This window comes from Arachis hypogaea, chromosome 11, assembly GCF_003086295.3.
Source record: "Arachis hypogaea cultivar Tifrunner chromosome 11, arahy.Tifrunner.gnm2.J5K5, whole genome shotgun sequence".
In the NCBI taxonomy this organism is placed as follows: Eukaryota; Viridiplantae; Streptophyta; class Magnoliopsida; order Fabales; family Fabaceae; genus Arachis; species Arachis hypogaea.
Genome location: NC_092046.1, coordinates 143,563,626 through 143,575,754, shown reverse-complemented (window position 1 = coordinate 143,575,754; position 12,129 = coordinate 143,563,626). Strand labels below are relative to the sequence as shown.

At 24.8% G+C, this 12,129-nt stretch overlaps 1 protein-coding gene across 1 annotated transcript; it reads left to right on the top strand.

Annotated features, from left to right (window-relative positions):
- The first annotated feature begins 4,890 nt into the window (after nucleotides 1–4,890).
- LOC112723199 (serine carboxypeptidase-like 26) lies at nucleotides 4,891–11,351 on the top strand. The gene is made up of 9 exons (XM_025774462.3): nucleotides 4,891–5,468; nucleotides 5,764–5,871; nucleotides 6,456–6,551; nucleotides 6,648–6,740; nucleotides 6,824–6,912; nucleotides 7,006–7,427; nucleotides 7,781–7,876; nucleotides 8,041–8,146; nucleotides 10,953–11,351. The coding sequence occupies exons 1-9, from the start codon at nucleotides 5,162–5,164 to the stop codon at nucleotides 11,094–11,096; spliced, it is 1,461 nt and encodes a 486-aa protein (XP_025630247.1). The 5' UTR covers nucleotides 4,891–5,161; the 3' UTR covers nucleotides 11,097–11,351.
- Nucleotides 11,352–12,129: the final 778 nt, after the last annotated feature.

The window sequence follows — 12,129 nt, the reverse complement described above, 5'->3', positions numbered from 1 at the left end:
TGAATTTTCACACGAAGGGCTATAATTTCCTCATCTCTCTCATCCTGTGTTTGTTTGCCAGCCTTGAGAGCACCCTATGATAATAAATAAATAAAAAATTGAGTATTTCACAAAATTCTGTCTCTCAGTATAATTGAGTATTCCACGAAGGGGGCTGTAATTTTCTCAATTCATATTTCTGCCACATATGATATGATTAATATCCATTCTTCTGGCATACCTCTCTTTGTCACAAAACAGCTTCCTTCCTACATAAATAGCAAACAAGCTAGCTTACCTACTCAGAAGTTTGGTTTCTAGGGATACACCTTCTCTAAGAGAAGCAACCTGCCAAAATTAAAATGAACAAGGACACGAAAAATCAGCAAAGACAACACAAGGTGTAAAGTAGTTTCTATTGGTAAGTATTAAGCAAATGAAAAATCAAACTCTTTCACGAATGAAAATAGCAAAGTACCTTTGAAAACAAATCTTCTACTTCTCTTTCACGAATATCACCAGGGAGGTTCCCAACGTAGACTATTCTGCTCCCACACCTACTCATTTTCAATCTGCGGATTTGCTTGGTTGGAGTCTTGCTGCAGCTGTTTCCACTGCTCTGGGGTGACAGCTTTCTTGACAGAGAGAGCGTGAATCTCTTTCATTTCCTCCTCCAACGCAGCATTCACCATTCGATGCCTCTCCAGTAGCCTCTTGCCTTCAAATTCTTCTGATACAATCTCAACTACGAAGTTCTGGGATTAGGGTTGGAGGCGTGACGAAGCTTTGGGGTTAGGGTTGGATGCGGCGGTTGAGGGAGCCCGTGCGACGCAAGGGACGACGGAGATAGATCTGTGACGCCAGCGGCGGCGACAGCAGCAGAAGAAGCTGGTGTGACGGAGAGAAGAAGCAACTCGGTGACGGAGAGAGGAACAAGCTCATTTGATATGGGTGGAGTGTAAATGGATCGAGAGGATAGGGATAAGATTAGGGTTAACTCAATATTTCTGACAGAAAATTTTAAATTATATGCAGATTTTCTATCTGTAATAATTTAATAAAATGCAGTATTTTGTCTATTTAATTACAGACGAAAAATCCGTCTGTAACAATTTTCCACGAAAAAAATTAATTTTTCCAACAGAATTATAGGCGGATTCTCTTTTCCATCTGTAATTTATGCTAATTCATTTTTTTTGTTTTCCGACAAAAAATCCCTCTGAAATTTCGTCTGTATTTCCGTGGGATAAAATCCATCGAAAATATCCGTCTATAATAACTAGTTTTCTAGTAGTGATTAATATATAATTTGTTGATGATTGATTTATTATTCAAATTTTTTTATAAACATTATAGTATGTGAAAATAGTGATCTTATTTTTATTATTATTTAAAAATATTTATAATTTTTATTATGTAATTAACTTAATTAATAACCTTTATTATTATTTTTCTACCAAAAAATCATATTTATATTATTTATATATTATTCTAATACTAATAAATAAATAGATATTTATGTTATTATACTTATTGTCCTAGATAATAGCTTAAGTTGTATGTTAAATAATATAAATTATATTTTATATATTAAATATATTAAATTACCCATATTAATAGAAAAAAAATTATGTAATAAAACATATGTTATAAAAAGTAGTTGATTTATACATAAATTAATTTTATTAAAAATAAAAAATAATTTTTTATATATAATAATCCTTGATATATAATAATTATATATATATATATATATATATATATATATATATATATATATATATATATTAGGATAATCTATTTTAATTATGTAAATTATTGTTATTATTCACTTTTTTATTACGTTAGTAAATAATATTTAAAATTAAAAAAGAAAAAATATAATTAGAATTTTTTTGGTTTGATTAAAAAACCTCTTATAAGCATATCTAACTTTTATATATACTAAATATAATAATATTTAATAGTATAGTATTTGTTACAACAATGATTAAAAATATTAAGTCAAGTGAACAAAATTAACCTAGATCCATTACTTGAATCCCAAATTTAAATTAGATTCATTATATTAGGACTCAATATAAATAAAGTCCATGTGTTTTATCTCAAATCGACTCAAATTAAATTTTTATTTGTTGGTTAGGGATGGTAATGACTATTCGTGTGGGCGCAATGGTCTTCCTTTTTCGTTCTTTACTCTTGTTTAATTATCCTCCGTCCCCTCTCTATCTTCGTCGCAAATCCCTATTTAATTATTCTTTTAGGGAATGCAGATACCTGCAGTTATCTATAGATATTCTTTAATTTTTAAAGAAAAATTAATTAAAAAATTATAATATAATAATCATAAAATAATCACTTCAATATAATTCAACATAATTAATAATATATTCATTATAAAAAATAACATTTCAAAATTAAAGACATGAAGAGTGTTAATAGCAAATGAAAACTTAAAATTATATGTAAGCAAATTAAAATGATGTATTTTATATGATTTGCAAGGAAAAATTCTCGTTATTCAAGTATAATATACGTTTTATTATTTTATACGAAACAATATTAGTTTTAATTTATATATTATTATTATTGAGTATTAAAAATAAATAGTGTTTGTATTATTAGTATTTTTCTTACTTTCCTCAACTTTAACCGTGATTAGGTCTAAAAGCTCGCTCACCTCATTAGAAACAAATATAATCTAATAAATTTTTATTTGATAGTGTTATACATTGAGATAATTATAGGAGAATTAACTTTAGCGAATTAATGGTACGGTGTTTAGTCACCATAAGAGTGTTTTTATACAAAATTATCAATCAATTATATATAATTTCTGATTCATCATGAATGTTGTTTATTAGATAAAAGATAACAAATTGACAAATAAAACTTATTACCATGGGTATATTCATTTTACAAATATTCTTCTATTCAATGCTATAAAAAATTCATTGATCATCCTAATTACTACACATCTAAAACATTCATCCATGCCTTTCATTTTGAATATATTTGTACATATAAAAAATTATATATAAAGAAAAAAAAAAGAAGAAAAGAAGAGTTGTAATAATAAGAGTAATAAAAATAATAATTTTTAGAGTAATTTCAATGGGTCAATTTTAGATATCAATTTTAATTTGTACAGTAAATAAACTGATTTAAAATTAAAACTTGTATTAGATACTATTTTTAAAATAATACTGATAATCTAGTATCAGTAAAGAAAAAAAATAATGAAATATTGCCACTTGTTTAAACCTATCTATTAAATAAACACTAACAGTGTTACATTGTTTTGTTAATTTGTTGTAACATTGTAACCTATCTATTTAAATTTTCACAATTTAATTAAATTTATTTAAAATAATAAAAAATATTTTAAAATTTAAATTGAAATTAAACCAAGTATTGGAGTGACAAATTTTACATTAAGTTTCAAATCAAGTCTTATGATATATAATCCACAAATATTTATGTGGCATCTTGTGGGACCTAAAATAAAATAAAATTAATACCAAGCATTAAAGATGTTCTTATAAGTTTGTTTGACCATCTATATATAAAAGACCAAAAGATCATGATTATCTAACAAAATTAATTTGTATTTATTACATTTAATTTGAATAAGAAAGAAATCATTTTATTTTAGTTTAGTCATTAATTTATATGATTTGAATTTGACTCAATAGGTATGATTTGATTTGATTTGATATGATTATTAATTGAAAATATTTCAGTTGTCTATTTTATTCATAGATTTATTATTTTAATAACTAATAAATTAATCAAATTAATTAATTAATACACATAATTAGTATAATTAATTTGGTTTAATAAATTAAAAGAAATAAATTTAAAAAATACTACCAAAATATTAAAAGAAATAAATTAAAAAATATTATCAAAATAAATTGATATAAATTATAATAAATTATGTAATATTTAAATATTTAATTAAAAGTTAATTAATTGATATAATTAATTTATCATAATAAATTATATTTAACGAGTTAAAAATATAAATAAAAAAACACTCTTAAAAACATGTAAGTATAGAAACCTAATTTTTATATAATAAAATAAATTGTAAATGACAGATTATTCCTATTCCATTTTATGGATCAAAACAAAGAATCTCTAAATGGTTCCTTAACGTGTCAGGTTTTAGGTACTAAGCATGGGTTTTAATTTAGTGGAATCCAATTCAATCCAATGTATCTGAGTGCAGCCCACTAACACTTCTATATTAAGTGCTGCACAAATAGAACAAGATAAGGCAAAATAGTAAATACACCACACATGTCCTTTGAGGTTCTTTCCTCTAGGGACTTTTACTCAAAAGAAAATAGGATAAATATATATATATATATTTAGAGGATAAATAATAAAAATTTATATATTGTTAAAGTATTTAATGCATTGAAAATATAAAAAAGTATAGTATTAATGTTTGGTATAATTTTTAAAATTAAACTACAGCTTTTTGAAAAATTATTTTAATGTTTATGGAAAAATCAAAAAAATAATTTTTTTCATAATAAAAATTTTATTATTATTTTTTAAAATAAATATTTTTAAAATTAAAAAATTAAATACAAAATAATTTATTTATAAATTATTTTTAATATAAATATTTATTATTTAAATTATTTTTTAAAAAAAAATTAATTAAACTGTTTATCCAAATTGGCCTATATTTTGTTCTTATAATTAGTAAGATTCAAAAAATTATTCGTGTAATTAGCCTTTTGTTGTTGTTCTTATTGTAACAAGGTGATTAATAAATAAATTAAAAAAAAAGTAAATTCTTATATCACTGTTTTTGTTTTTTCCCCCATAATAATAACTTTTCAAATTTAGTCATAATCAAATGATGAATCCATCCAAAAGAGATGAGACTTGTGCATATATGATTTAAGGGTCCACCATGATTACTGAGAGAACAATTCAATAATCTCAAAAATCAAAAAAAGAAACTTGATAAGAAAAGTGACATGCATTATTCTAGTGCCTAGTGAGTAGTGAGGTCTACACTATAGATATATTTTAATAGCAATATTTTTGTGTGGCCAATGATAATTTCTGAAAAATAAAAAAACTATTTTAATAAGTCATCCACTTGCAACTTCCAAGACCAAAATCCAAACCAAAAGCCACTTGTTAACACTATACAATAATGTTGGGGTCAAAGAAGATTTCCATTCTGGCTATAGATATGAATATTCTTCTGTGTTTCATTCTTTCATTAACTACTACTATTACTACATCTTTCATTAAAGAAGCATCATCATCAGAATTTAATGTGAAAAGCTATGAAGCTGATAGAGTAAGAGATCTTCCTGGCCAACCTTCAAGCCCATTGGTCTCACACTTTTCAGGATATATCACTGTCAATCAAGAACATGGGAGGGCCCTTTTTTACTGGTTCTTTGAAGCTCAATCTGATCCTTCCAACAAGCCCCTCCTTCTATGGCTCAATGGAGGTCTCTCTCTCTCTCTCATATTAATGTCACATCTCAATCACCATTCTCATATTTGCTATTCTAACTTTTAACTTGGTGCTTTATACATGTCTTAAAATAAAAATATAAAGATAAGACAAAAATAAAAAAAAGTTGTATTTTTACAATTTTAGTTTTATGTGAACAAACACATGAAAGTTTTTTCTTTTTTCCTTTTTTTTTCCCCTCCAAACAAATTTATGTATGAGCAAGTAAGGTTTAATGTTATATGGTGATCCTGTTATGCTTGGTTGATGTTCTTTGTTTGTGTGTGAAGGACCTGGATGCTCCTCAATTGGGTATGGTGCTGTAGTTGAGATAGGACCTCTTTTAGTCAACAAAAATGGTGAAGGACTACAATTCAACCCATATTCATGGAATCAAGGTATGCCTTTCTATCTTTCTTTTCATCTTTTGACTAAGAGTGAATATCCCACCCGACTCTTCATAATTATTTCGAAAGGATAAAGAGGTATTTAAGAAAAAAAAAACACCTAATTCAGCTCTTGATTTTTTTTTTGGGACTGATTAATTCCTGTGCAGAAAAAAAAAAACAATATTGATTTTTTTTTTGCACAAGGACTAATTAGTCCATAAAAGTAAATATCAGGAGTCGAGTTGGATTTTTTTTTGTTAAGGACCTCGTTGTCTTTTGAAATAATTGTTAGGGGTTATTTAGAATTTTTTTCCTTTGACTAATTAGTATATATAGTTTTGAATACTAGTTAGATAAGGAATGCAAATGGGGTAGAGAATGATGAATGATCCATTTTGCTAAGAAAAACACTATACATATATCAACACTCTTGATACATATATAAAAATTCAGTTGTTATTAATTAATTATGTATTTAGATTATTTTTTAATTAACAAAATAAAAAAAATCCATGTATGATTGTACAATTAACAAGATTGTTTTGCTAATATTATTAGTGAGATGTTATTTAGTTTCAAATTACCCTTTGCAGAAGCAAATTTATTATTTGTGGAGTCCCCTGTTGGAGTTGGTTTCTCTTACACCAACACATCCTCTGACCTCACTACATTAGAGGATAGCTTTGTTGGTGAGTTCAATTTCCTAAATTCCATGATAAATTTGTTGATTAATTAGTAATTGGTCTCATCATATATATATATATTTTTGACAAATTAATAATCAGCTGAGGATGCCTACAATTTCTTGGTAAATTGGCTACAAAGATTCCCTCAGTTCAAATCAAGGGACTTCTTTATATCAGGAGAAAGCTATGCTGGTTAGTATTTAACTTAAAAAATTTACAATATCACATTACACTAAATCACTAGCCTAATCACATTTACCTTATTATTTTTGCAGGCCATTATGTCCCTCAACTTGCAGAGCTAGTATTTGATCGAAATAAGGATAGAAACAAGTACCCTTTTATTAATCTTAAAGGTTTTATTGTAAGTACAGATATAATCCTCCATAATCATGATCAATACTTAATTAAAGTTAAAGAGGTTATTATTTAAATTGCTATGTAAATAAATGTTCAGGTGGGGAATCCAGAAACTCATGATTACTATGACTACAAAGGGCTTCTAGAATATGCATGGAGCCATGCAGTTATATCAGATGAACAATATGAGAAAGCAAAGAAAGTATGTGATTTTAAACAAATTGATTGGTCTAAGGAATGCAATGAGGCCATGAACACAGTGTGGCAAGATTACTCAGAAATTGACATATACAACATTTATGCCCCTAAATGTACTCTAAATAGCAGCACTTCCTCATTATTATTAGATGATGATGATGAAATTGAGACCAAGAGAATGAGAATTTTTGGTGGCTATGATCCTTGTTATTCCACATATGCAGAACAATATTTCAATAAGATAGATGTTCAATCATCTTTTCATGCTAATATTAGAGGAGAAAACACGAACACTTCTAGTGTAACATGGAAGGTTTGCAAGTAAGTTGTAGTTACTAGTTAGTAGCTAGATTAATAAGAATAATTTTTTATCTCGAAAACAAATAAATCTTTAACTAATTAAAAATATAAAAATATTTTTTATTTTCTAAAATACAACAAATCTTTGGAAGACCGATTTATTTTTATATATTTTAGACAGATTGACTTAAATATTTTATATTTTAGAATATTAAAAATATTTTTGTATTTTTAATTAGTCAGAAACTTATATATTTTTAAGTTAAAATGTTAGGGATTTATTTATTTTTTTACTTAGTTTAATTTGTTACCTTCCTTGCAATTATTTGAATACTCTGATTTAATTTCTATGCTATTTATGTCTAAATTTTCAGTGCTTCCATATTGAGGACTTACAACTTCTCTGTATTTTCGATCCTACCCATCTACACCAAACTCATCCAGGGTGGGCTTAAGATATGGGTTTACAGGTATATATTTCTTAGATCAACAGCCCGTGAAACCATTATTATTAATATTATTCACATTCTAGGGGTTGTAATTGATGCCCCTTTAATTTTTCCCGTGACTATATTACCTTTTTGTTAATGTTATTATTAAAATATTAATAATATTATTTGTACCACATATAAAGTGGAGATGCAGATGGAAGAGTACCTGTGATAGGTACACGGTACTGCATTGAGGCCCTTAATTTACCTCTCAAGACTGCTTGGCGTACTTGGTACCATCAAAATCAGGTTCAGAAATCAAATCAAATCAAAATGTCTATATATTCATAAGATTGAAAGGTTTTCTAATTTATACGGTTCAGATTGGATTGGTAACATTATTGTGAGCATGCAATTTAAAAAGTTCATAAAATACTTACAACTGGTCTTTTCTTTTCCCAGTTTAAATTGGTTCAAAATTCCATGTTTGTGCAGCTTGTATGTGCATTGCAAAATTTTTAACCTTTTTTTTCCCAAGCCATATGTTACAGAATAAACTAAGTCATACTAACTTATAGGTTTAAAGTCACTTTTTTTTAATAACCCTTTCATATGTTAGAAGTTAGAACCAAATAAAAATAAATATGTAACTAGGATAAAAAAAAATATATTTTTGAAAATTTGAACAATTAATTAATATTTAATTTTGACAAATTATTTATTCATTTTTAGTCATATTAAAAAATATACTATAAGTCTCAAAATAATTATCAAGTATAGATATTTTTAAAATAACTATCAATTATATATATATGTATAGACCAAAGAAAACAAATGTTACAATATTTTAATTTAATTAACAAGTATAGTTTATTAAATGTTGTTAAAAATGTAATAATAATAATAATAATAATAATAATAATAATAATAATAATAATAATAATAATAATAATAATAATAATAATAATAATAATAATAATAATAATAATAAAAGTTATTTTTTATCATTCTATTTATTTGGAATAAAAAATTAAGTGCAAAAGATTTTTTAAAGATGACATCCTATTTAACATTATTTGATTTCTTATATATACACAAGTTAAAACAAAGAAGATAAATAATTAATATAATGAAAATTTTTTCATTAATAAAAAAATGAGTTTTATTTTGACATCATTGCTAAATAGTATCATATATATTTTTATTAGTAACTACATAAAATTAACTAGTATATAATTTCAATTCTCTTATTTTTGCTATATAATTTTATATTTTTAATATATAAAAATTAAAATTACTTATATTATGTAATATATACATGATGAATTATTGGCTAGTGTTGATTTAAATGAAAGAAAAAAATATCATTTATAGTGTTTATTTAAATAAAGTTTCTATTTCTTTAAAAAAAAGTATAAAAACTAACATAAATATTAATATTTTTTTATAAAAACCGTATATTAATCACGATACTACAACAAAAAAATCAGAAAAATTTTAGTTTAGTTATTATAATGTTAGTAATTACTATCATGAAATTTTTATTATCATTAATATAATGACTAATTCATTATCAATATATCTATTCCATTTAGCGGTAGAAGAGATCCTAATAACAAAAAATTAAAAACTTGTCTTTGACCAAAACAAGTAAACATTGTTCATGTTCATGATTATAGATAGAACAAGTTCACCTTACATGAAACATAACCTTTGATTCAACAAAATTTTATTAAATTGGTTTTATTTGGGATGCAAAATTATTTGTCATCATGCCTTAGATTGAACAAAGTTACTAGTCTTAGTCATCGTAAATTAGTATTAATTAATTTATGACTGATCGATATTTAAAAAATTTTTTATGAAACATTATTTTAATTTTCTAATAAATTTTAATTATGAAATCATTCTTTAAAGTTCTATTTTATTAGAAAAATTAGTTTTTATATTAAATCATTTGTCTATATAGATATTTATATATATATTTATTAAATAATAAAAAATATTAAAAAATTATCAAAATTTATTATTTTCTATCATCACTTAGTTATTAATGTCTAAAATTATGTTATTAGATTACTAGATTAAAAAAATTAAACTAAAAAAATTGAGCTTATAATTAAGTGATAATAAAAAATAATAAATTTTAATGACTTTCTAATATTTTTTTAAATAATAATAAAAGTTAATTTGTTTATTTTTTACAGAATTTAACATGAAAATTAATTTGTGTAATAAATTTAGTAACTGATTTAATAATTAAAATTTGTTGAAAATTAAACTTTTCGACCAAAAATTTTAAAAAACAAATTTTTTATTGTTTCCTGCATAATAGGTAAATAATTAATTATATAAGCTATGTATTTTTTTGGGTCATTATAACGTATTATTAGAACACTAATTAAAAAATTATCTATTTCTTTTGGGCATGCATTAATGTTAGTAAAAAATAATTCAACCTACTTCATTATTTAATTATTTTTTTATTTACAAACCAATGAATAATTCTATGTACATACACATTTGATTTACAGAGCCCATCAACTCCAAGCCATCCAAAATTTACTCTAATGTGACTGGCTTACCAATATAAATCATCATTTAGTCACAGATGTATTATCCTTAGCTGTCTTTTTCTTGCTCTTTTGTGAATTTTTTCGTCAATACAAACCATGTAAGAGGACAAAAATTTTACTGGCTACCTATCCATACATGTTATACTGCAGTGGCTGATATATGTGAAAATTTTTCCATAAAATTTCCATGTGTTTGTATTATAAATAGGCCCATTTTTAAGGTGTTTATTATTTGGTATCGAATTTTTGTAAAATTTATTTTTTATAATTAAATATTAATTATTTAATTTCTTTGACAATTAAGTGCTAAATTTTTAGATACTATAACAAACGAATATCATGTGCATACTAAACATTAGTTATTAAATTAATTATTATATATTTATATATAAATATATGTATTGTTTAATTAATTTTTAATATATATTTTATATCTCAATACATATTCTATATAAATGATTAGATTTTTGCGTAATGTAATATAATAATTATTTTGTATATGGCTAATGAATAAAGAAAAATAAAAAAAATAAATGCAGGTGGGAGGAAGAATAGTGGAGTATGAAGGGGTGACATATGTGACAGTGAGAGGGGCAGGTCACTTGGTGCCTCTAAACAAACCCAATGAAGCTCTCTCCCTCATTCATTCCTTTCTAACAGGGGACCATCTTCCTACTCGCTAATTTTCAATTTCAATCAAATCATTAATCACCACCATCTTGGTTTATTTTCCTTGATTAGGAAATCATTACTTCATTAGTATGCATGCACTCAAATAATACAAATTTAAAATCATGATTGATATCACACTTTAATGGTCTAAATTTCTATACTGCAGTTGCAGTTTGTTTAGTTTAGTAGATGATAAAGACCTTATGTATGCAGATATTTTGGACTCGAAAATAAAATCATTTCTTGTATGCAGAGTTTGGAAACAAGTTCTTGGCCCATTTATTTATTTTTAAACAATAACCCTAGAAATGTTAATATAAACGAGGATAATTATTATTTAAACATATCCAACTATTTAACAATTTTATCTATTATTTTCGGTTCAAAATTATTTTAACTATTCTTATGTGAATAATTATTATTTTGTTTAGGCTACAATTTATATTTTAGCTTACCATGATATAAGTAATTAAATTTGCACTTGACCAGAATCAGAAGTATAGGCTGTGAATAACAATAAGTGAAAAAGTCTAAGGAGTAATTATAACTTAAGTCAATTCAAACTAATTTTTTGTATTTTTAGTTTTGAAATTTAAAAAATTAGAGTAGTAAAAAGTTATTTTTTTTAATAATGTAACTTTTATTTTTCAATTAATTAATTTTAGTTGGCTATCCTCCTAATTAGTTTTCTAACAGAATTGTATTGAAATTTTTAAAGGTGGTTATAGACGTATGCTCAAAATAGATGGTTTCTCTTGGGAGGTAGCACGAGCCTTGCCCCTTCTGTGTCGAACCAATCGGGTCGGACCCATGAACATGCCGGAAAAACTTTTATATATAAAAGTAAAACTGAATATTTTTCACTTCATTAATTAAGGTTTGAAATTGAATTATACATATTTAATTGTAATAATTTCCTTCGTTAAGTAATGATAAACATAATTTTTTAAAGAGAAAAATGAGTTAATTTTTAATTTGGCTCTTAAAATTTAATATTAGACTTAAATTGAGTCTTAAAATTTCAATTGACTCAAATAGGTCTCT

Bases quoted from the DNA above. Each gene is read 5' to 3' on its own strand.
- LOC112723199 (XM_025774462.3), top strand. From the start codon at position 5,162: ATGTTGGGGTCAAAGAAGATTTCCATTCTGGCTATAGATATGAATATT. The intron at 6,913-7,005 runs GTAAGTACAGAT...ATAAATGTTCAG, and splicing joins TTAATCTTAAAGGTTTTATT to GTGGGGAATCCAGAAACTCA. The intron at 8,147-10,952 runs GTTCAGAAATCA...AAATAAATGCAG, and splicing joins CTTGGTACCATCAAAATCAG to GTGGGAGGAAGAATAGTGGA.